Genomic DNA, 22,620 nt, shown 5'->3' on the forward strand with positions numbered 1-22,620 from the left:
TTACAAATTTAATATGAAAAAGAAAAGAAACAAGAAAAGAATTAGAGATAAAAGAAGGAAAAATAATATGGAAAGGGCAATAAAATGTGGAAAAAATGAAAGAAGAAAAAGAAAAAAAAATATAAACCTTACAAGAGTAATGTATTTTATTATTTAAAATATCAAAAGACACACAAGATATCTACACGTTTATGGAAGAAGTATGAAAATGATAAAATGTCATCTCATATGAATTGTAAATTCAATCCCTTCTATCACAAATTATTCCTACATATTTTTACTATTCAGTTTTCATTGAATTTCGTTCCATGTCGACGAAATAACGTTGAAGATGAAAATGAACTACATCAGAAGGTATCGTCAAATACATCAAATGCACGCACCTCACAATTACGCTCAGTTTTCAATCAATTCAGAACCAATAGAATCAAAATGTTCAGGGTAATACTTGAGTTGTTAAACATTTAATAAGATTCGAATAACATAAACGTGTTCCTATCATCTCGCAATGATACCCTGCGATCTTCATTTACCAAAACTAAAACATATGATGCTTTGAATTAAAAAAGGAGAAACTATACTTCATCGAAAACCATTTTAAACTCATTCTATTGTATAGTGCACACTTAATTTTACATATAAACATAAAAACTTTCAACACATCACGAAATTCGTAGAGAAAAAATTATTTTTCTAGAAGTTTGTACATAATATGTATCGTGATATTATAATCAATGAAATGCTATTATATCAATTATTTCTAAGAAACATCAAAAGTTCACATGCGACGCTTGTTTAGTTAATTATAGAAATGTATGTGTAATTAATATATGTGTTTGCAAGCGGACGTAAGATCGGTAATAAAAATAGGTATTATTGCTTCTCGATGATCGTTTTCGTTTAAATGTATAAATTCACTTTAATGTCTTCTTAAATCTATTCGGGTGATTGGTTACGCATGAGCACACACACACATGTGTATGTACGCAAATGCGCAATGTCGATAGAAAATTCCAGTATCAAATAATTTAATTGCTTACTTTTCTTATACATTTTATGAAGCACCAGCTTCTAATTCACTCGCTGGTGTGTCTGGTTCTTCATCATTGTAAATATTTTCCGCCATTTGCCACACCTGCATTATATTGTCTTCCGATACAGAACATATGACCCAAGGCTCATTTGGATTCCACGAAAAATCACTAATTTTTGCGGTATGACCACCATGAATAAACTATAGAAAATGTAAACGCATCTGTAATATCTTAAGAATTTCGAGGTCCTACATAGTTAAAAAAAAAAAGAAAAAAGAAAGGAACATATTATATACCAGTAACTCGGGTGGTCCATCTTCAGCATCTTCGCTGGATTGTTCCTCGCCAATTTTACTAAGATCCCACACATGAAGACGCCTGTCTGTACCGCTACTAGCTAATATCGTCTCGTTATGCGGTGACCACTGAACTTGAAAGATCTCGTCTTTGTGAGATTCAAAAGAATGTAATTTTAATTTAAGATTCCTCAAGTCCCATAGCGCTACTGTTTTATCGGCACTGCCAGTCGCAAGAATAAATTCCGAATATGGATTAAAACTCAAGCAATTCACTTCGGCAGTGTGAGCATCAACTGTATGACTTGGTTTACTGGTATTATTGCATCTAATAATCGTAAAAATAAGACGAGCAATTAAAAAAGTTAATTGTAACAATATTTATGTTGTTTTGATCGTCAATGACTTTGTGTGATAACATATAATTACCTTGTGTCCCAGATCATCAATTTCTGATCATCCGCGACAGATCCAAATAAAGATTCATGTAACAGATGCCAAGCCACATCCTCAACGACAGCAGTATGTCCAGTAAAGATTGTTTTTGCATCTATCACACGATTCTCTTTAGGAGGTGCATTAATATCCCATAAACAAATTGTATGATCATCAGATGCACTGAGCAAATATCCATTCAAGTTTGGATTCCATGATAGACCATATCCTTCTTTTTGGTGTCCCCTTAATCTGACATCAAAAATATTAAAACCACCATTATATGAGTTTTGTTACCTCTAATAAATATACAAAAATGTATTTACCTTAGATCAGGCTGGCATTCACCATTAGGATCTGGTTTACTTGGATGTTTTGTATAGTCGAAAACAAGGACATCGCTAGATGGTGTTTTGGTTGCAATTACACACGGGTTCTGTGGCATATATCGTGCTCTATTTACCTCTCCTTCGTGATTTATTTTTATTTCAATTTCTATCTTTCCGCTAACAGAGCCAAATCCTCCAAATTCTCCTTTCTCATTATCATAGTGAGATGCATCAAATTGAGCATCCTCATTTGGTAATTGTACACTAGCTATAAGCAAATGATTTTGTTCGTCCGAAGTATGAGTACCCAAAATAAGACGATGTACAGAATAATCCTTTCCTTCTGGTCTAGTTACATCTGGTAACCATTGAGCAGTTAAAGATGGCCATTCTAAAGCATGTGTCATCACAAGATCATACAAAAATGGAGTATTTTTTTTCCATATTTTATATTCTTCATTGATAACTCTTTCTTCTACAGCGTCGTCAAAAGTTTCTACAATTAAATAACTTGTGAAATAGAATGAACAGAATATTTAAGAAAAAATTAAAATGTATACAAATATTAACATATATACATGATTAAATGATTTTTTACATTATACAATCATATAATGAAGCATTCAAAATATGAAAATGGTACGAAAATATAAATCGATTCGTCGCTCGATTAATACAGTTAGGAAAAAACGTACAGTGCCAGAATTAAAAAATCAATATTTTAACTAATGAAAGTCGTATCTTTTTGTAACATTATAACCTATCGAAATACAATTCCATCACACATGCTGTATTTACGATGTAAGAATACTTTATGTCTTAATGTAAAACAAAATGAAATAATAATGATAAATCAAACCAATTTTAAACAATAGGCTTTATTTTTCATAGAAATTTGTGAAAAAGAAATGTTGAAAATGATATCCTTGTTTATCATAATACTGAAAGCGTTCTTTGAAACGGTAAACGACTGATAGACTTAACTATAAAAATAATTAGAAAAGCTAAAAGAAATGTAAAGTAATTGATATTAATCTTACCACCGTCTTTATCACCCATTATTATATTTCGCTAAAACTTCAACACTAACAAGGTATGTTTAACCCGCCAAAAGCCGTGATATCTCGCCAGATTTTAGTAAAATGCAAGCGTACTTACTTGCAAACACGCCTTAAATATATGCTGCCTTTTCATTGTGCATGCGGTAACTGTTCAGAATCTTATGCGATATGTAGCTTAATTTACATTTGAATCACATATTTTGCACAATATATGTATGTTTAAATACCAACTAAAATTATGTAAGAGAACGAAATCTCAATTGTTTGGTAAAAGTTCATTTTATGTTTAACCCGATAACATAAACAAATAATAAAGTGAAATTGAACAATTGAATTATAAATTTATATCTGTTAGCGGCATTGCTATTTACGCTCTAATTCTGTCGATTCGATGAGATTGACATTCATAATTTTAGAAATTAATCGTTACACGTTTTAGGCAGAGTTATAATGATTTCCAATTCCTAAAATCATTGTCTGCTAAAAACCATAATATTTAAGTCTTTTTTATAAATGCAATTAATTAATAATCCGAAATTTTGTAAATGGAAGTCAATAATATTCTTTGTTTATCGTTAACGTTTGATTATTGATTATTGATAGTGCAAATGAATTTTGCAAATTTTATGTGATAGATCAATGTATTATACGTACGTCGTACGTTGTATTTACAGATTTCAAAGATTACTTCTTTAAATTATACCAATATCATGCATGTATATTAAGTTAGAAAGGAAGATAAATTTTAGCTGCTGACATCTAATTAATTAATACACAGCAGGAGACATGGAAGATATTAATGCCAAGAGAAACGCCAGAAGAAGGAGAATTTTGGAAAATTCAGAGAAACGGTTATTGAAAATTACTGGTAGAGACAACGATAATGAATCAAAAGGTAAATATAATTTATTTACTTTCATTTACCTATGAAAGATAACTATTAAAAGTATATTTTTACATTCATTCTTATATCATTCTAGTCCAGAGTATACATTTAGGTTCGTTTAGTCAAACATTCATTGATCCAGATCTACAAAATGAAACTTTATATCCAAATATAAATAGCGATATATCAGGTAATATGCAATATAATATTGAAATTATATTTTTACAAAAATATTATAGATAATCTTGGTAATTTAAGTATTAATCTTGAAGGTATTGACAGTACTTCATATGAGACAAAAAGTTTGTCACCTCCATTATTAACAAATCGCATAAATTATGTTTTATTGGCTGTTATTGTCAATATACTACTCATATTACAACTGGATCATTTATTTGGGAAGGTAATTATACATACTTATCAAAAACTGAAATTCTTGGAATTTTGTTGTACTAATAAATACTGGATTAAATATTACAGACAATTACAATACCATACTTTCTAGTAATGGTGGGACGTTTGTACAACTATAAGAATACACGAGAAATGCAAGAAAATAACCTACTGTATGCTGCTTTGATCTTATGCAATATTAAGCCTGAGTTAACTTATCAATTAAAAAAATTAGTAACAATAAGTCATATAATAGTTGGAGATTTAGCTTTATACATTTTCAGTTTCACATTAATATATTATGGATTCTTTTACTATTTATATAATACAGAGATTCCTATTATCTTAATCATGTAAATTAAATATGAAATGTAATTAAACACATGATTCGTCAACTTTGCCCAAATTTTTGTAAAAAAAAAAAAAAATATAAATATATAGCATATCAATCAAATCTTTACAATACAGAATTATAATAATATAAAACCAGTAGAATTCGTTTGCTCCTCATTTTTCACTAATATGTAAATGAATTCAAGAAGAAAAAATTTTAGACACGTATTTTTATTTTTTAAAAAAATATTAAAAATAAAATAGTGACATACAATTAAAAATTAGAAAAACCGAACTTTTCCGTTTACGTATCGAATATATCCGAAGAACACGTGATGTCACAAGTCTGCAACGGCGTTATATACTTTCATAACTTATTATGTAACTGCGACTACCGGTGCGCATACATATCATGATCGTATACGTGTACGACCATACTTTAATTAATTAATTTGATTAATAAGTAAATGTATGTAACGAAAATGTAATCTAATTGTTTCTAGTAAACTAAATTTTTGTTTTCAATAATTCTTTTAATCAAGAAAAGGCATGATTCCATTCAAATTGAAACAAATAAAATAAACAACAGTTGACTCAAGGAGTTATGTAAAGAGGATACACTTTAGAGGATATTTAGTGAAAAGATAAAATTTTGCTCCTCAAATGACAAACGTTATTTACAAAAGAATATGAAGATATATATTAGAAAAAATGCAAATATTATTTAATAGACATTCGCATCTAGTCTTTCATCATATTTTAATTTTTTAGTAGATAGATTGTGCTCCTTTAATGACTTAAAGGAGCTTATGCAGGGTAGTAAATTCATTTATAAGTTTACAAATCTTTTGTTAAATGCAATTTCTGAATGATTCGGCATATTTTTCTATTATCACGACATTAACTTACAAAATGTGTAATAACATTATTAAATATGATTTAAATAAATTGCTGTTAACTTATTGGATAGAAATGATTAGTTAAAATAGAATAGAGCACTTTAATTTTTATTCATCTTTTTCAACTTTAGCATCCTTATATTTCGTTAAAATTTTAGGTCTCACAACATCAGAATGACCATAATTTATCATTTCCATCTCCCACTTTTCTAAATTCTTATAGTATTGCGTCTGAAGTTGAGTAGCTTCAGTGATATATGATTGCTTCTCTGCATCTGATAATTCTTTCCAATTTGTGGTCAACAATTTTATCCACTCCTAATTATTGATTTTATTAATTACTGATAGATAAAATAACTTAGTTAATTAGAAATTAGTTTGCCATACCTTATTAGTTATATTTGGATTTCTATCACCTCTCTTTGATGCTAAATAACAAAAATATGCATTTGGTGGTTTCTTTGGTTTTCCAAGCATTTCATATTTCTGCAATCAATGCAATCTGCTAATCAATAAAAAATGAATTTATCATTATATGATTTAATGCAATATAATTACCCGTTTATTATCTATTTCACTATTATTTCGTACATATTCTCTTTTCTTTTCTTGCCATACTTGTCTTTGTTCGTCGGTAATAGAATTATAATATTCTTTTAATTTATTCGCATATACTTCACGACTTGTATGATATTGGTTTATAAAATATTCCTTTTTAGTAGAATCTAATTCTGCCCATTCCTTGGATGCTCTCTTCAATATCTGTGTATATTTCATATCAGGTGTTTCTTCAAGAAATCTGAGTTTAACATGTTTCACATATAGAAGAAACGGAGCTTCTGGCTTCTTCGGTTTTGGTGGCAAGATTGTATCTTTTAACTGTCTTAATGCACTTTTTGAGGCATTTTGGTACAAATTTAATAAGCAATTTCTAAAATAATGAAATATTGTTTTATGAAATATATGATTAAAGAAATATCCTTTACAAATCATGTGTAACAAGAAAAGTTGTTACACTATTAAAGTTAAAAAATAAATTGTGCTGTGTGTATTAAATAATATATGATCTGAAACTAAATATATGGAGATAGAATAATAATATCAACAACAAACTAATTCACACATGGAACAAGCGATTAACCTTTATTCACATTACTTCGAAATTATTTGTAAAAATTTTATTTGAACTTGACCTTGTGCACAATAAGTTTTCCGAGCGCATAAGAAATATAAATCTTCCAAAGTATATCATTTTGCAGACAATAATTCCTATCGCTTCATCTTTTGTAAATAATAATTGTTTTAATAATGGACACAGAATAATCAAGGAGAATAACCAATGGGATTGTTGAGGACGGGCTGCGGGGAACACGGTCACGTAATACTTGGATGCCGCGTTGGTGATTGGTTCTAGCCTAAATGTGCGAAATTTACGATTTGTTTACAATTATAAATGTACATATTAAAGTTTAAAAAAAAAAAGATACTGATAAGAGAAGAAATTTCTTTTCTGGTAGTACTTTAATTTAACGCATCGGCTGTTATGGTAATCAGCAATGGTGAATAGAATTATCACTAAAGAATTTGGATTAAGTGATCTTAAATAAAATTTATTATTCCGACTTTTGATTTTATATTTCATAAAAAAATTTAACCTAAAATTGCTTCAAACATACAAGATTATTGTAATATTTTATAGCTGAAATAACTCTAGTACTTTAGCGACATAAAGTTTAACACGGTGGTAGGTTTCTTGGGAATACCGGAATATCCACAAAACAACCGCAAAGTATATAAAGAATTGAATCACGAAAACAACTGCTAAGTTTATGCTAAGTTCGCTGCTAAGTTAAATATTAAATATTTTGTTAGTTTGAAATTACTTTTAATTTAATACAATGGATGAAAATGAGGTACATTCTTTTACATCAATATATAAAGATTTACTTGACATATAAAATATTGAAATGTTTTTTTCTATTTGTGTAATCTGATTATGATTTTATTTAAAGTTATTAAATTCTGAAATAATGCGATTTGGACGTTGATATCATGTATATTATTGATTACTGTTATAACTGTTTTATGGATTATGATACGTTTATAGAGTTGGAAGAAAATATTGTATGAAATACTTCAATGTTGTATATGTTTGGAAATACCCAAGGGAAAGATTTTACAGTGTACGAATGGACACCACGTCTGTTGCTTCTGCTTTAAAAAAGTGCCGAAGTGTCCAATATGCAATGAAGATTTTATTACAACCAGAAACTTAGTCGCGGAACAACTAATTGATAATCTTGAGCACATAAAGGTCTAATGATTTAAATATTTTTTTCTTGTACGAAAATTAATGAAAATGTATGCATATCTAAATATGCAAATATCTGTAGAGCTTAACACAATGTGTTTTTTCTATAATGGAAATAAACATTATCTTTCATTAACAGGAATCTTGTTACAAGACAATATTATTAACTTATGCAATATCTTTTATTTATACATACATACATATTTATCATTTTCTGCATTAAAATAATGTCATTGTTAAGCTAATAGATAAAGTTATTTTTAAAAAATCGTAGGAATAAATAAACTCTTGAAGATTATTCTCAACTCTGTTATGCATGTTTAATAGGAATCAGTAGAAAATCAATTAAAAAGGGTGGAAAAGAAATGTTTACAACGCATTGTTGACTATGAAAAGAAGATGTTTCAGAAAGAACTTGAAAGTATTTCTACACAAACAGATGCAGTAATTAAATTTAATTCACAAACAAATGGAAAAACACATCACAATCGTAGACAAAACAATAAAAGCAAATATACAATACATGCCACTGCTTCATCATATCCTTGCTGTATCAGGTCATGCATGCATAGATCTCCTTGTGCAGTACTTATAAAACATTTAAGAAAATGTCATGAAAATATATTTTATGAGGTATTAAAATCACTATATATCTTTTTTATTATTATTGTTATTCTTTTTAAATATTATTGCACTTTTATTTAGATGTAAAATTTGATGTTGGTTTTAGGTTTATCAAGATAATAAAAGATTTTCAAAGTCATGTATAATAAGGATAGATACATTGCCAAAAGAGCATAATTTTGCTTTCAATATAAGTAATATGGCGTTGTTCTTTTTTAACATAACGATTCATAAAAAGGAAATACAAGCAAATATACAGCTTGTGGATGACCATGTCTCACCAGAACAGTTTCAATGTGAGCTCATGCTTAAAAATCAAAATTTACACTTGCAGCGTTATATGACGGTAACATCTTTAAACTGTTAAACCTGCCATAAATGTTAAGTTAGAATAAATTTGCTAATATTTATTAATTATTTTGTACTCGAAACAGGTAGTATTATGCCACTATGAAAAACCATATCCTCTTCGCCTGATGGAAAGTGAGGTGTCTTGTCTGATGAAGTGCGAATCATTTGAATGTGTATTAATAATAGAGCGAAGGAATTTGCAAAAATGGTAATAAATTATAACTGCCAAATCATTTTCATTAAAGTTTAATATATGTATTTGAAAATAATCGAAAGTAACTTTTCTCTCTTAGTCATTTCAACAAAATTACTTTTTATATTCGTTACATTGAATTTCTTTCTCATTTTTACAATGTTATACACGCTATTTTATACTACTCGTTCTATTCAATTTCAACCTAAAAATTTACCAATATATTGTTTCCCTTGCTGATAAAAAGACCTAAATATATTACACGTTCTTCGTACATTGTGTATGCGTGCCTCCTTTTCCCCATTTCTTTTCTTCCATTTTGTGAAGTCGGTACTTTTAAAGATAAATTGTACATAATTTTGAGTTACAAAATAAATTGAAAGATTTAATCATTTTTGTAAAATGCGCATCTTTAAACTTATATAGATTATACGCAGTTAGCGTTAAATGATGCGGTTTATGTATGGAATTCTTATTACTAATTATTTATTGATGACGAGTCGTTTTGTCATTGAGTATCATTCTTTTAAAGCGACATAAATAGAACGTACGTCTGAATACATTGGAAAAAAAAAACACTTTTTTTCTTTTTTCCTCTTTTTTCTTTGTTTCCCCATTTTTTGTTTTTTAAACTCCATCGCGCAATATCCACTACCAGAATAACTTCGTTTACTATTATGCGCGCAACAATTAATGTAAGTAATTAACATCTATGCATTTTTATATAGCGTGTTTCATAACGCCTTGGACGTATGTGTTGTTCGCTTTACATAACGAACACCTAAACGCCTACGAAACTTTTCACTAGCTGTTGCTTTGTAACAAATTTAACAGTTCCGTCAAACGATCGATGGAATTTATTATGATACGTTTTGCTAAATCCCCTTGGTTAATTGAATCCAAAATTTGGATATATCTTTCTTCAATATACTTCGACATTATCTTATATTGCTTTCCTTCAGGTACCTCCTTCACGTAATGATTTTTGCTGTTCCAAGAGCCGTTCCAAGGGAGATGGTCCAGGTCCAAACCATAAAGATTGTTGATTAAGCCGAGTTTTTGTTTGATCTTGATTTGACACATTACAACTTTGTACATTAGATCCCCATGCATTGTTACTGCTAAATAGAGAATACGTGTTTCCTGTGCTGATTGATTGATTTGATTTGCTGTCTACCTGTAAGCAAGAATATGTAATGTAACAAGTTAAACAACTGTTGTAAACAATTTCTATAATTTTGTGTGTGTGTGTAATTTTTTTTTAAATGTAATATATATGTACCTCTAAAGATCTAGGACTTTCGAAATTACTTCCAGTACCAAAATGTTTGGTTTGTTGAGAATCTGATGGATAACTATTTGAAGTTCTCAACGGAATTTGTGACATTATGTTTCCAGGATTAGGGGAGTCTTCCCAATTATGATAGTTTTCGATGACAGACGTATCTTCACTATGTAATTGCATACTTCTGCTAGTTGAACCCCAGCAAGGTATAGAATGTTGTGACTGTTGAGTGTCTTTCCACAGATTGAAATTTGTGGTTTCATAGTTTTGGAAAAGCGGATAATTAGTTGTGGATTGAGATTGATTTTTTGACATACCTAAATGATTTGGTAACGAAAATTCCAAAACATCCGAATTCTTATTGTACACGGACGACAATTGCTTTTGTGGTACTTGACCAAAGGCATTCTGATTAAAATCATTCTGATTAAAATTATACTGAAAATTGGGCGTAGTTGTCGGATTTAGCGAATTGCTTGGTACATTTGATGCATTCGGTATAATAGGAGCAGCGTGATGAAGTTTCTTTTGATATGTATTTAATGTTGACAAAGTAGAAACATTTGCAATAGTTGAATTAGGTAATGTACCTTGATTATGTAAAGATATTGTGCTTGGTCTAAGACTGGTTTTCATAACATTCTGTTGTTGCACACTCAAGTTGTGGTTCTGTTGAGTATTCAAACTACGATTTTGCTGCACACCAATATTTCTACTTTGTTGGGAATTAATATTTTGTGAAGCATTTGGTATAACATTACTCGGCTGAGCTGAAGACAGTATTCCAAGATTTTGATGCAACAATGTATTCTGAGGTATGTTATGAGTCTGTACTCTCTGATGCATAGACCTATTTTGACTGGATGTATATTGTAAACCTATACTCTGTGATTGCATCGATTGTTGTACTGAACTAGTAAAATGTCCTTGAATCGGATAACTCGATAAATTTCCAACATGATTTGTGACATAATTTTTTGTAAATTGTGGATTCTGAACATTAAATGTTGGATTTTGATAACAAATAGTCCCTACACATTGAGATATTCCAGATATTGGAGTCGGAATACCGGACGCTTGTTGTTCTTTTACAGAAAGATGGTTAATTTGAGAAGATTGTGGTGCTGAGACAGCGTGCTGTAATTTTGTGGTTTTTACTTGATTTTGAGTGGTAATGATTTGGCTTTGCACAGTAGATGTAGCAGAAGGCATCAACGGTAATCGACTTTGAACGGTGATTGGTGTATTCGCAATTGCGTTTGAAACATTGTTCACCTTTGATATTTCTCCAACAACCGATATATTTTTATTCCCACCTGGAGGGACACCTTTCACTGGACTCACTGATGCTCCACTCAATTTAAATTTTTTTTCACTCTCCTCTTCTACATTTAATGGAGACAAATTTTTAAAAGTAACCTGTTTTTGTTCAGTTTCAGCACGTCGCATTATCGTTTGCATCGCTATGTTTTGCCTTGGTTTCCTTGTAGTAGGTTGGACATTAGTTTCAAAAGTACTAGATTCCGTAGAGGTGATCAAAACCGTGTCTTTACTTCGCTCTAACGAACCTTGAGGCTTCAGGATACCTATCCTCTTATCTAAGGCATGTTCCAACATATCGACGTCGGTAGAACCTTTACTGCTGGCAGACTCTGAGAGAACTGGACTAGTTGATACAGCAGACTGTCTTCCTCTATTTAAACTGAGTTCTTCTAATTCTTTCATCAATTCATTACTCAAACCGTTTCCTTCACTCATAGAACTGAACCTGTTGTCACCCTTTTCTTCTCCTAATGTAATAGCAATTAACGCAGTACCATTGATCCTATACTGTGCTAAACAATGACCTAAACGAAGAATACGAACTGCACGCAGTTTATTGGAAGCCTCGACATTATCATCTAAATCGGTACTCGTAAATTTTAAACATTCGAAACTTTTCTCCAACGGTAAGAATCCTTGTAGGTCACGATCCTCTGGCAGTGGTACCTTAATATATTGATCATATGCGAAATCGGCCACGCAGTTTTGCAAAGCGTTCAACAATACGCATAGGCTGGGCCAAATTTGAAGTCTCGATGTAAAAGCTAGTTCCTCCAAAACTGTGGGTTTTGTATGAATCCAATCAAGGCACAGTTTTATAGAAGGCAAAGCGAAATACTCAATAATAGAATTTTTGATTGTATAAACAGGTAACAATAAAGCAGACAGGCTTCCAGCTATAAGATCCAAAATACAATCACGAGCAATCTTTTCGTCAGATGTTAATTGTTCGTGTCTTAACGGTTCATTATTACCCATGACAACACTCGTTGTATGTTCCAAGGCATACAAGTTAATCACAAACATTTGAACAAGCATCCAAGAGCTAAAACTTTCTGTGGCAACTAAGGCTGTCAATGTCTCAGTTAATAATTTCGCATATGTTGAAGCAACTTTTAAGTCGCCAAGATTGTGGATAACGCCATGAAGTTTCAAAAAAACTGCTACATATTCTTGAGAAGATAATTTCGTTTTTCCATCTATGTTCAGCGACGTATCGTTCAAAGCGGACGATAATGTTTTTGCCAAGTTCGTTGTGGCAACGGGGAAAGGATGTTTTACAGCTACAGACCGTGTATAATGAAAAACAGTTGCCAATTTGTTACCACGAGATGCTTCAAGAAGGGCTAATTGATTGTATGGTTGTCCACTGGACGGTGACAATGATACAGCATGCCTATAGAATAACTCCGCTTGTTTACTTTCATTTCTATAACGAGCAATATCCCCTAAATGCACAAGACAATATTGGCACGCATAAAAACATGAAGATTTATGAGGCACTGATAACTTTTCAATAGCTTTCCATGGTGATGTACATCCATAAATGTAACCCTTCCTAAAAAATATCACACCTATAAATTTTGTTCTACAAAATACTTTGCACAAATCGTGTGTGATATAAATTGAATTTATAACAAAATAAAAAATATAAGCATCCTATATTTAATTCTATCTAATTACCTTCTAAATGGTAAATCTAGATCAAATGCAGTACAAATTTCTTGTAATAATGTCAAATAAAAACCACTAGCAGCTTCCAAGCACCAGCTAAGTAAAGCTTGAGATTCTCCACGTTTAGGATTTTTCCTATCCTTTGCCTGGGATTGTAAAGTTGCTATATAATTTTTAAATCCTAGATTCCAAAGTTCCTGCTCAACTTTCCGGTCCAAAGCATATTCCAAATCCAATATCAGAACTTGTTGATATATCTTCTGTAGCTGTTGCTGGCATACCCACGCATCACTATCATTTAGAAGATCTCTGCACCGTTGTACTTTGTCCTTTAAAGGCTCTGCTTTCCTAATAAAAATAGTAATCAAATGATCTTTTAACAAATATTGTATAGGTATTTGCATTATAATATTAATAGTTACAGGTACTTGATTATAATTTCTTTTTCTTCAACTTACTTTAAAGCTTGTACAGCTGCGTTTAAGCCCATATTCTGTGTACCTTGAATTTCTATATAAAATGTTTTATCTATGGAAACAAAATAGACATGTAATTATACTTTACTTATACGAAATACTAAACTTTGTAATATGTGAATAACAAACATATAAAGAAGTTTTCTATCCACATTAAGTATATATATATATATATATATATATATATATATATATGCATACACATTTATTTATTATACTTATTTTCAAAGATATATTATACATCAATATATAATTTATTGAATATTATTATGGAAGATGGTGAACAAAGAGATGTTGAGCAACAATTCATATATCAGTTGTATTTATAATAATGTCAATGCATATAAACGATTATACATGAACTTTCATGTCGTAATTTTTGTTTCGAATTATGTAGACGAAATCAGCAAATAGATATACATAGCATCATAACATCTGGAGTCTTGAGGCTGCGATAAAATAAAATATTGACGAACGTTGCACATAATATAATTTAATTAATATACGAAAGTCAATATATCCATGTTACGACTGACGAGTTAGGTTAACTGCAAGCCAACGATAATGCGAATAGCAAAAATATTATAAATAATAATATTAACTTTCAATCTTAGAACTAAAAGTTGTAGAGGCAAGAGATCAATTAAAAAACCATTGGAAAATACAAAGAAAACTTACTTTCACATATTTATGTCAAACTTAAATTGCACCGGATTGCTGATATGTAGTTCGCTTTAATGAAAAACTGCACCGCCCTCGCGTTAAACATTTATGTTACTTACAGGCAGAAACAGTAAAATTTTCCATCGCTGTAAATAAAAGTTACAAAAATGTACTATCAGATTGTATATCAGCGAATCGTTAATATAAAACTCATATACAGGAAAAGATCTCTTAATATTCGTATGCCATATTCTCTTGATCTATGAAATAAAAGATTCCGCGATCACGCGATTCAAAATGTCAGGTTAGAAGAAACGTACTACTAGTTCCGTCAAGTAAATCTATTGAAAATGTTAGCATTCACCTCTATGAAAATTTTCATACGTCTTCAGCGAAATTATAATGGTGCAAATAAGTACCGATCGATTTCATTAGTATGTACATTTCTTACATTATTTACAATATCTTTATACCCTTTAATAACTCGTTACTATTCAATTGTGTCTGATACGTGTGAAAATGACTAATATTTTATCTTAAGGACGATATAACTTTGTATACGTATCAATGTATATAGTAAAACATTTAGCTAAATATTTTTTTCTTGTATTTTATTAAAAATTTTTATAATTAATAATTGTTTTGCTTTAGAGTCATTTCGTCTTTTTCGACGAACCAAGAAAAACAGAAATAGAAACAAGACAAAAAAAGCTAATGGCACGTGGTCTTCCAAAATCAAAACCGTTGAAAGGTGTCAAGCAAATTATTGTCATAGCATCTGGAAAAGGTGGAGTTGGTAAATCTACCACCGCCGTAAATTTATGTATCGCTTTAAAAACTATCAAACCACAAAAGTCTGTCGGTTTACTCGATGCCGATGTATTTGGCCCATCTATTCCGTTGATGATGAATATACAACAATCTCCTACAGTTAATAATACAAATCTTATAGAACCCCTTATAAATTATGGTATCAAATGGTGAGGGAACAATGTTGCACATTTTACTTGTATTTCTGTCAGTATTCTTTAAACTGTAAAACTTTCCTTTATACATAGCATGTCTATGGGCTTTTTAATTGATGATAAGTCTCCTGTAATTTGGAGAGGATTAATGGTAATGAGTGCCATTGATAAATTGTTACGTCAAGTGGCATGGAATCCACTGGATTATCTTGTCATAGATACTCCACCTGGAACAGGGGACACACATCTTTCAATCATACAAAATCTTCCAGTCGCTGGTGCATTATTAGTAACTACACCTCAAAAAGCAGCCTTAGAAGTAACTAGAAGAGGAGCTAATATGTTTAAGCGTTTAAATATTCCAATTATTGGAATTGTAGAAAACATGAGCAATATTATATGTCCAGAGTGCAAAAATGAAATAATTCTTTATAATGGTGGAACTCAAACGGTTGCTAAGGAACTTGGTATTACATTTATGGACATATATATATTAGTTTTATTTAACCTTTTAGCTTTTCTTCTCTTCTAGGTGTGCAAATTTTACAATCTATTCCCTTGTCAAAGGATATTGCAAATAGCTGTGATAGTGGTAAACCAATTGTGTTATCTGCACCGGAAAGTATTCAAGCTGATGCATACAAACATTTAGCAGAACATATAATTTTGTTTTTAGCTAAGCAACCACTAAATCTGGAATAATATTTTAAATATTTCCTTTCAATTATAATTCTTTATATAAACATAACAAAGATATATAATCATACAGACAAAGAGAAATTTTTGAATTAGGACACTCTGATTCTTTTATTGTCATTAATACATATTATCATCATCATCATCATCATCGTCATCCCCACTCTTATCTTATCCCCTCTCTAAACACTTCACATTTAGAGTCGTCTTATATGTAACTTATCACGGACATTACACATCGTTCGTAAGTATATGTAGTTTTAGTATATTATTTTAAACATAGTTTGGCTCTTAAAAATAAAAACGCATATTTAAATAATGTTCAGTAAACAATAGGTCAAAACTAATCATATACATATGTTACAGATTCTTATAATCACATATTATATTAATGCCACTTAGAACGAAACAATTTGTAACATTTTCCACATTTCGAAAGTACTTGCGTAAGAAAATATTAATCATATAATTAGTACCTTTTACTTCGATTTGACTATATTATTTGCAATTGAATATTTAGCTTCTTATTTTATCTTATAAATTTAGAATCAAAAATGAACAATGAAAGAACCATTAGCATTCATTCTGATACACACACAGAGGTTTATAATATTCCAATGAACGTACTTATCCGACCAATTCCTCCAATTGTCGATGAAGAAAAGGTACAAAGCTTAATGAATACATTGAACGATCCTGAAACAGTATCATTGGTACCGCCAATCGATGTTTTATGGATTAAAGGAAGCGAAGGTAATTTTATCTCTTTTTTTCTCTTTTATTCACGGCATATGTGATAACAAAAACAACTTTTGTTAATTCTGTGCCATAACTGTATTCTTTTTTTTTTTTTTTATTTTAGGCGGCGATTATTATTACTCTTTTGGCGGATGTCATCGATATACAGCCCATCAAAGACTTGGAAGACCATTCATAAGAGCGAAACTAATACAATCTACAATAACGGACTTAAAATCTTATTTAGGTGGATCTACCCCCAATTTAAAATAGCCGTATTTGTATGTGTTATCTATAAACTCTATACGGGTATGTGTATGGAAAATGAATTGATTTATTTATTAATGCGCTGTACTTTATTAACTATTTTGTTAATGTAATTTTAATGTTAACATTTATGTTCAGATTATAAGTACACTGTATGTAAAATTTTCATATTTGTGTAAAATGAATCAAACTTTGATATGATAAAATAGTAGATAAAATAAACTATATATGATAAAAAGTTGCTCAATGTCTATAAAATTTGGAAACCAGAAATATATACACAATCATCTTGTATAAAAGTATGGTCATGCTTAATACGTCATAATATATTAATTTGAATATTTATAGTCATAAATCTATAGTTTTTTGTGTATATATATACATATATGTAATATTATACATATTTTTATATTATATTACAATATATTTAATATATAACATATATTACGTATTAAATAATAATATATAATATTATAATATATTTAAATACACATTTTATATATAGCTTTTATTTATTTATTTATTCTTTTTTAAACACATATACAAAACTGCAATTTTAAATTCATATTCACAAATGTTATAATCGAACTCTCAAAGTTTTCAACTTTATTTTCGACTTGTGCTTAATTATGTATTATATTCCTCTGGTGTAATATATAGTATATAATTTTTAAAATAAACATAAAAAATCTCTTCTCTTTTTAATTTTTAAGAATACAAGACATTTACTTACTTATTCATTTAATAAGCATGTGGTACCTAGCATTATTTTTTAATATGGTGTCACAGAAACAAACTTCTTTTAAATATCATAACCACTTATCACGTTTGTTTTTTTTGTGATGTCGTAAACTTCGCAGAAGAATCAGTTCTTCTCAAATCTTTTAACAATTCAGTTTTCACCTCTTCTAAATCAAATTCTGAAATAAATTTCTGTTTTAATATATACGCGGTTGTCTTGTTATAATCTTTACTGTTTTTATCAACATATATGTCTTTAAAATCTTTCTTTTGGAACATTTTGTGATTACTTTTTTTGATAAAATATGGTTTGTAGTTCTTAGTTATATCTGCTGTTACTGCATCAGATACTCCATCTGACTGATGAGTATGACTTTCAGATCTGTTGGTAGTTTTCAAATTAGGTATAATTGATTGTTGTAAATGCAATAATTGGGTATTGGTAACTTCACAATCAATTTGCATCATAGTTATATGATTTGCTGGTGTTGAAAACGTTTCTAAAACAAATATTAGATCCATTTAATAAAATAATAGTTCTTCATTTTATGCTATATACACATATATAGTTTAAATAGAAAACATTTATACCATTCATAGGAAGTGCAGGGAGAACTAACGACATCCTTGGTCTGCCTGTGCTATTTTTGCTTGAAGCCGGCAAAAGCAAATGTTCTCCACTAAACCAAACTACATAAAAGGTATCGTCTCTCCTTCCTAAAGCTTCAAACAAAGAAGCATGTTCTTTTATTATTGGAGAAAAAACTTCCACTGCGTTCGATATCGATGAATCAGTTGTCTTTCGAAGTATCTCAGATTTACTTTTTTCTGCTAAGTTACGTTTACGTTTAGTTTTAGTTTGCATTGCATGCGGAGGCGAAGATAGAATCTCTCCTATAAGCTTCGCATCCAATTTTGCTTTTTTCAACGTAGTCCAATTATCTTGATCAGACTTTCCACCGATCCAGCGTCTCAATTCATAATCTAAACGGATTGATTCACTGTGATTAATATGCATTGGACACATAGGTTGTGGTATCGATATATTTTTACGAAACCCATCTTCATCTTCTTCTTGAGTTTGATCTCTAGATGTCCAGAGTAGCGTTCTTCCATGTCTTGCATATTGTGCGCTAATTGGAACGTCATTAGATAATATATCCAACTGATTATTTCGCGAAAATATATCCCTACAAGAAATTTTCACTTTACAAGCCATTTTTTCTAATCTATGAATCTGGACTAATTACAGATGATCTGTGATACAGAACTAACAAATAGAGAAGAATAAACGAATAATAAATTTATTATAAGCTTACTTGAAACCATTAACGTTTAATGATACCATAACAACCATTCCTAAAAGAATAGCAACATTCCTTTTACTCGCATTTAGACTTATACTTTTAAATTTATTACTAGCACTTGCATGTTCCAAGGATGAAAGCTTCTGTTTTAAGTTTATATTTTCCTGATGTAAACATAATTTTAGTACAATCAGTAACTAACACATTACTCCAACATATATTTCTATTTCATGTAATTTTTACCATTTTTAATTGCTTATTTTCTTGCTGCAACTCATAAATCTGTTTTTCTAATGAAGATACATACTCCTTCTTTTTTTTCCGCGATAGACAAGCTGACTCTCTATTTTTTATCATCCTTTGCTGCCTTTTCAATGCTTTTATTTCACATTCTTGCCGCCCAGCAAAGTTGATATCTTGCATTTCATTCTTTATAACAATTGGAGTATAATTTGATTTCTCTGTTTTAATTACTATTGGCCTACATGTATCCAAATCATTTTTTACAATTATAGGAGTACATCTAGCTGTGTCATTCTTAAGAATCAAAGGTGTATCAATCATATTTATTGTTTGATCTTTTCCTGACGTATATATGCTAGGGATATTATTCATTACTTTCACATGATTATCTTGTGGTAGTTGAATTGAATTTGTTTCAGTTTTTATTTGCACCGATGGGAGCTGTACTGACGTTTGAGTTTTCTTAATTGCATTAGTTGATGTAAAATGAGTACTGAAAGGATATGATATATAATTTTGCTTAATTTGTTGACTAAGTGCAACAAAATTTTGTGTATTCAAAAATATAGCATTCTGAGGTTGGTCTGTAAAGTATTAAGTATATAAAAATATAAAATTCGTAATTTAAAAGTAGATATTATAAAAGTAAAATTTATCAAAGCACAGGTTATCACTTTACCATCAGTAACAAGTTGGATATTATCTTTTGGTTGAACCCGAACACGTTTAGTAGAATTTACTTTAGAAAGGGTAAATTTTGATTCTTTTGTATCTTGAAGTTTAAATGGCATAAATTTTATTTGTTTTGCAATAGCTGTGTTTGAAATCAGTTGTGGAGATATAGGTGGTGAAACATTTTGTGGAGGAGAGATGGGTGGTGTTTCCAGACTTGTCTATAACAAATCAGCAGGAAAAATATGTAAATATTGGGTCTAACATAATTAACTTTTGCAATAAAGCATTGTAACTATACCTTAAAATCACAAATGGAAGAAATAGAATTTGTTTCAACTAGTGAATCTAGTCTATTAGACTCGCATTGGCTTGGTGCAGGAGACAAAGGCAATTGAATATAAGGACTTCCAGGTTCCAATTTAATTTCCATTTTCACATCATTATCTACATCTGTAACTGCTGTTGATATTTGTTAATTGTTGAATGTTGTTAATAAATAAATATTAGCTTATTAGAAAAGAAAAAGATATACGAGATACCTGAAGATTGTTGTAGAACATTTAAATCAGAATTTTTTAAATTAGTAGATGGCTCCCCTATATATATATCTTCTATAATCTGATTATCGATACCATCATCATTAATTGATGAATCATCAATACCACTATCTATCTTTAAAGGTATTTCAGTTTCAAAGAACAAAGGAATGCCTAATTCAGAACTTAAAGACTGAAATAAATCGTCTGAAAGAAGGGAACAATCAGAGTCTGTAAAAATATAATCTTCAATTATTAAATATATTTCATTTTCTATCAACAAGAGAAACAAATATAATATTCCTTGTTCATGAATTTTAATCAATAAACTCGTTATTTATTAAAAACTTTAATAAAAAAGGTAAAATGTAATATCTATTTACTATACTATATACTATATATAATTGTAACAAAAAAAGTGAATGAAACATCATTTTTAAAAAATAACACGCACCCATGACTTCAAAATCCGGAAACGTTTGTTGAATCTCAGATTCTATACTATCATTCCACTGTAAATCTTTATTTATCAACATAGTTCATTAAATATAGAACTTTCTTTTGCTTGAATGAATATATTATTAACCTATAAAATCACCATTAATTAAACAGACATCAATGCACTTTAATATTAAATAATATGAAATTGTCTTATTTTGCCGGCATTGAACTACATAAACAACATGCATTAAATAGTTGTTAAGTATAATTTCAATCCATAACAACACATTTCAGTTTCAATTTAATTTTATTTTAATTATCATAGCCTTTAATGCTATGATAACAATAATGACGTACTCAATGTCAATATAGTGTAAACGTAATTATTCCAACGTATTTATATACGAACGATATCGCCATTGATATTGTTAACGTGTTTAACTTTCAATGCAAGATGGCACTAATATCGTTAAAATAACAGTTCTTTATGATTGCGATTGTTAGGTTAGATGCATAAATCTATTGCGTGTTTCGACCACGATCATGTCATAGACTATAGACTTATACAGATTATTACTTATTAAGTTATTACAGATAGACTACGCGTTCCCGCCCCATAGGAGTCAAGGGAACACAAGAGTGAAAGAGCAATATTTGAGATACCCTTTTCTCTCTCTAATGGGTGTTTTAGTGGAAGAAAAGGGGAAAAATAGGGGAAAAGCTTGTTGCCGTGGATAATGTATAACAGATCGTCCTTCTATTCGTGTTCTTCTCACTTTTTGGACAATATGAGAGAGAACGCGATATCTCGAGTATAAATCTCTATCCTTTAATGTAATATTTACCTCGTCTAGAACGCGCAGTCTATTTGTATAAGACTATAAATTATGAATCATAACAACAGATATTTCTTACAGCCTTGCATATGCACGTTGTGCACACGGCCTTTAAGCTCATTCGATTCTTGTTTATAAACAGAAGTAGTCGGCGACCGGCAACCAATATTGACGCATGTATTGCCATATAACTATAGGCAGAATTCAATATTATAGTACCGACAGTTCTTCGCAAATATTTCGAAAACTGAGTGAATTCGGCCTTTATATATATTGTTTAAAATGTCATTTTCTACAACATATCCAAAAATCATTGGAATTTGAGGATAATCGGCTTTTCTGGAGCTTCATACACAATTTTTTAATGAATTAAAAAAATTAAAAACAGATTTAGTTTCTAATAGACGTGTCAAATATATGTACTAACTAAGTGAACTTGGTCGTCAACCTAATATAAAAGTATTAAATATGTGCGTACATACCTAATTTGGAAGTTGCATTTTTATTACCCTTTTGTTGGCAATAATAATACATAGTTAATATTAGTTCATAATTAATATTCATTTAAACAATATTTGGTGAAATTGAACTACTATTACAACGATTCGA

The 22,620-nt window shown here is 29.9% G+C and overlaps 8 protein-coding genes across 21 annotated transcripts; 4 read left to right on the forward strand and 4 right to left on the reverse strand.

Annotated features, from left to right (window-relative positions):
* Window positions 1–122: 122 nt before the first annotated feature.
* Window positions 123–3,285, reverse strand: LOC122565782 (chromatin assembly factor 1 p55 subunit). Of its 2 annotated transcripts, XM_043722125.1 has the most exons (6): window positions 3,135–3,285; window positions 2,092–2,590; window positions 1,760–2,017; window positions 1,331–1,658; window positions 1,041–1,234; window positions 123–538 (listed from the first exon to the last, which is right to left on the reverse strand). In XM_043722125.1, exons 1-5 carry the CDS (start codon window positions 3,151–3,153, stop codon window positions 1,055–1,057), a joined length of 1,284 nt encoding a protein of 427 aa, XP_043578060.1. In that variant the 5' UTR covers window positions 3,154–3,285; the 3' UTR covers window positions 123–538; window positions 1,041–1,054. The 2 variants fall into 2 exon arrangements, with proteins under 2 accessions (XP_043578060.1, XP_043578059.1); XM_043722124.1 differs by having other exon boundaries at window positions 123–1,234.
* Window positions 3,286–3,308: 23 nt separating this feature from the next.
* On the forward strand, window positions 3,309–4,888 carry LOC122565791. Of its 4 annotated transcripts, none has more exons than XM_043722135.1 (5): window positions 3,309–3,422; window positions 3,934–4,050; window positions 4,136–4,231; window positions 4,314–4,444; window positions 4,522–4,888. In XM_043722135.1, exons 1-5 carry the CDS (start codon window positions 3,371–3,373, stop codon window positions 4,789–4,791), a joined length of 666 nt encoding a protein of 221 aa, XP_043578070.1. In that variant the 5' UTR covers window positions 3,309–3,370; the 3' UTR covers window positions 4,792–4,888. The 4 variants fall into 4 exon arrangements, with proteins under 4 accessions (XP_043578070.1, XP_043578073.1, XP_043578071.1 ...); XM_043722138.1 differs by having other exon boundaries at window positions 3,329–3,422; window positions 3,830–4,050; XM_043722136.1 differs by having other exon boundaries at window positions 3,356–3,422; window positions 3,937–4,050.
* An 865-nt stretch (window positions 4,889–5,753) lies between these two features.
* Window positions 5,754–7,049, reverse strand: LOC122565789 (transcription factor A, mitochondrial). Its single transcript, XM_043722134.1, has 4 exons — window positions 6,860–7,049; window positions 6,225–6,597; window positions 6,054–6,152; window positions 5,754–5,984 (listed from the first exon to the last, which is right to left on the reverse strand). Exons 1-4 carry the CDS (start codon window positions 6,916–6,918, stop codon window positions 5,775–5,777), a joined length of 741 nt encoding a protein of 246 aa, XP_043578069.1. The 5' UTR covers window positions 6,919–7,049; the 3' UTR covers window positions 5,754–5,774.
* A 183-nt stretch (window positions 7,050–7,232) lies between these two features.
* On the forward strand, window positions 7,233–9,426 carry LOC122565787. The gene is made up of 5 exons (XM_043722132.1): window positions 7,233–7,579; window positions 7,774–7,980; window positions 8,305–8,610; window positions 8,708–8,947; window positions 9,036–9,426. The coding sequence occupies exons 1-5, from the start codon at window positions 7,565–7,567 to the stop codon at window positions 9,162–9,164; spliced, it is 897 nt and encodes a 298-aa protein (XP_043578067.1). The 5' UTR covers window positions 7,233–7,564; the 3' UTR covers window positions 9,165–9,426.
* On the reverse strand, window positions 9,183–14,712 carry LOC122565773 (protein SMG7-like). The gene is made up of 5 exons (XM_043722092.1): window positions 14,582–14,712; window positions 13,886–13,955; window positions 13,437–13,775; window positions 10,428–13,311; window positions 9,183–10,322 (listed from the first exon to the last, which is right to left on the reverse strand). Exons 2-5 carry the CDS (start codon window positions 13,915–13,917, stop codon window positions 10,104–10,106), a joined length of 3,474 nt encoding a protein of 1,157 aa, XP_043578027.1. The 5' UTR covers window positions 13,918–13,955; window positions 14,582–14,712; the 3' UTR covers window positions 9,183–10,103.
* On the forward strand, window positions 14,706–16,325 carry LOC122565786 (iron-sulfur protein NUBPL). Of its 3 annotated transcripts, none has more exons than XM_043722129.1 (4): window positions 14,706–15,000; window positions 15,218–15,546; window positions 15,625–15,998; window positions 16,064–16,325. In XM_043722129.1, exons 1-4 carry the CDS (start codon window positions 14,917–14,919, stop codon window positions 16,231–16,233), a joined length of 957 nt encoding a protein of 318 aa, XP_043578064.1. In that variant the 5' UTR covers window positions 14,706–14,916; the 3' UTR covers window positions 16,234–16,325. The 3 variants fall into 3 exon arrangements, with proteins under 3 accessions (XP_043578064.1, XP_043578065.1, XP_043578066.1); XM_043722130.1 differs by having other exon boundaries at window positions 14,706–14,870; XM_043722131.1 differs by lacking the exon at window positions 14,706–15,000 and adding an exon at window positions 15,001–15,135.
* Window positions 16,294–17,473, forward strand: LOC122565793 (sulfiredoxin-1). 2 transcript variants are annotated; one of them, XM_043722141.1, is made up of 4 exons: window positions 16,295–16,471; window positions 16,594–16,673; window positions 16,774–16,980; window positions 17,090–17,473. In XM_043722141.1, exons 2-4 carry the CDS (start codon window positions 16,619–16,621, stop codon window positions 17,236–17,238), a joined length of 411 nt encoding a protein of 136 aa, XP_043578076.1. In that variant the 5' UTR covers window positions 16,295–16,471; window positions 16,594–16,618; the 3' UTR covers window positions 17,239–17,473. The 2 variants fall into 2 exon arrangements, with proteins under 2 accessions (XP_043578077.1, XP_043578076.1); XM_043722142.1 differs by having other exon boundaries at window positions 16,294–16,673.
* A 492-nt stretch (window positions 17,474–17,965) lies between these two features.
* On the reverse strand, window positions 17,966–21,961 carry LOC122565775 (cyclic AMP-dependent transcription factor ATF-6 alpha). Of its 7 annotated transcripts, none has more exons than XM_043722097.1 (9): window positions 21,533–21,958; window positions 21,189–21,320; window positions 20,738–20,965; window positions 20,497–20,657; window positions 20,203–20,416; window positions 19,524–20,107; window positions 19,293–19,444; window positions 18,565–19,163; window positions 17,966–18,473 (listed from the first exon to the last, which is right to left on the reverse strand). In XM_043722097.1, the coding sequence occupies exons 2-9, from the start codon at window positions 21,268–21,270 to the stop codon at window positions 18,055–18,057; spliced, it is 2,439 nt and encodes an 812-aa protein (XP_043578032.1). In that variant the 5' UTR covers window positions 21,271–21,320; window positions 21,533–21,958; the 3' UTR covers window positions 17,966–18,054. The 7 variants fall into 7 exon arrangements, with proteins under 7 accessions (XP_043578032.1, XP_043578037.1, XP_043578036.1 ...); XM_043722102.1 differs by having other exon boundaries at window positions 17,966–18,152; window positions 18,264–18,473; window positions 20,497–20,654; window positions 21,189–21,956; XM_043722101.1 differs by having other exon boundaries at window positions 17,966–18,152; window positions 18,264–18,473; window positions 21,189–21,953.
* Window positions 21,962–22,620: the final 659 nt, after the last annotated feature.

Source organism: Bombus pyrosoma, linkage group LG3 (assembly GCF_014825855.1).
Source record: "Bombus pyrosoma isolate SC7728 linkage group LG3, ASM1482585v1, whole genome shotgun sequence".
NCBI lineage: Eukaryota > Metazoa > Arthropoda > Insecta > Hymenoptera > Apidae > Bombus > Bombus pyrosoma.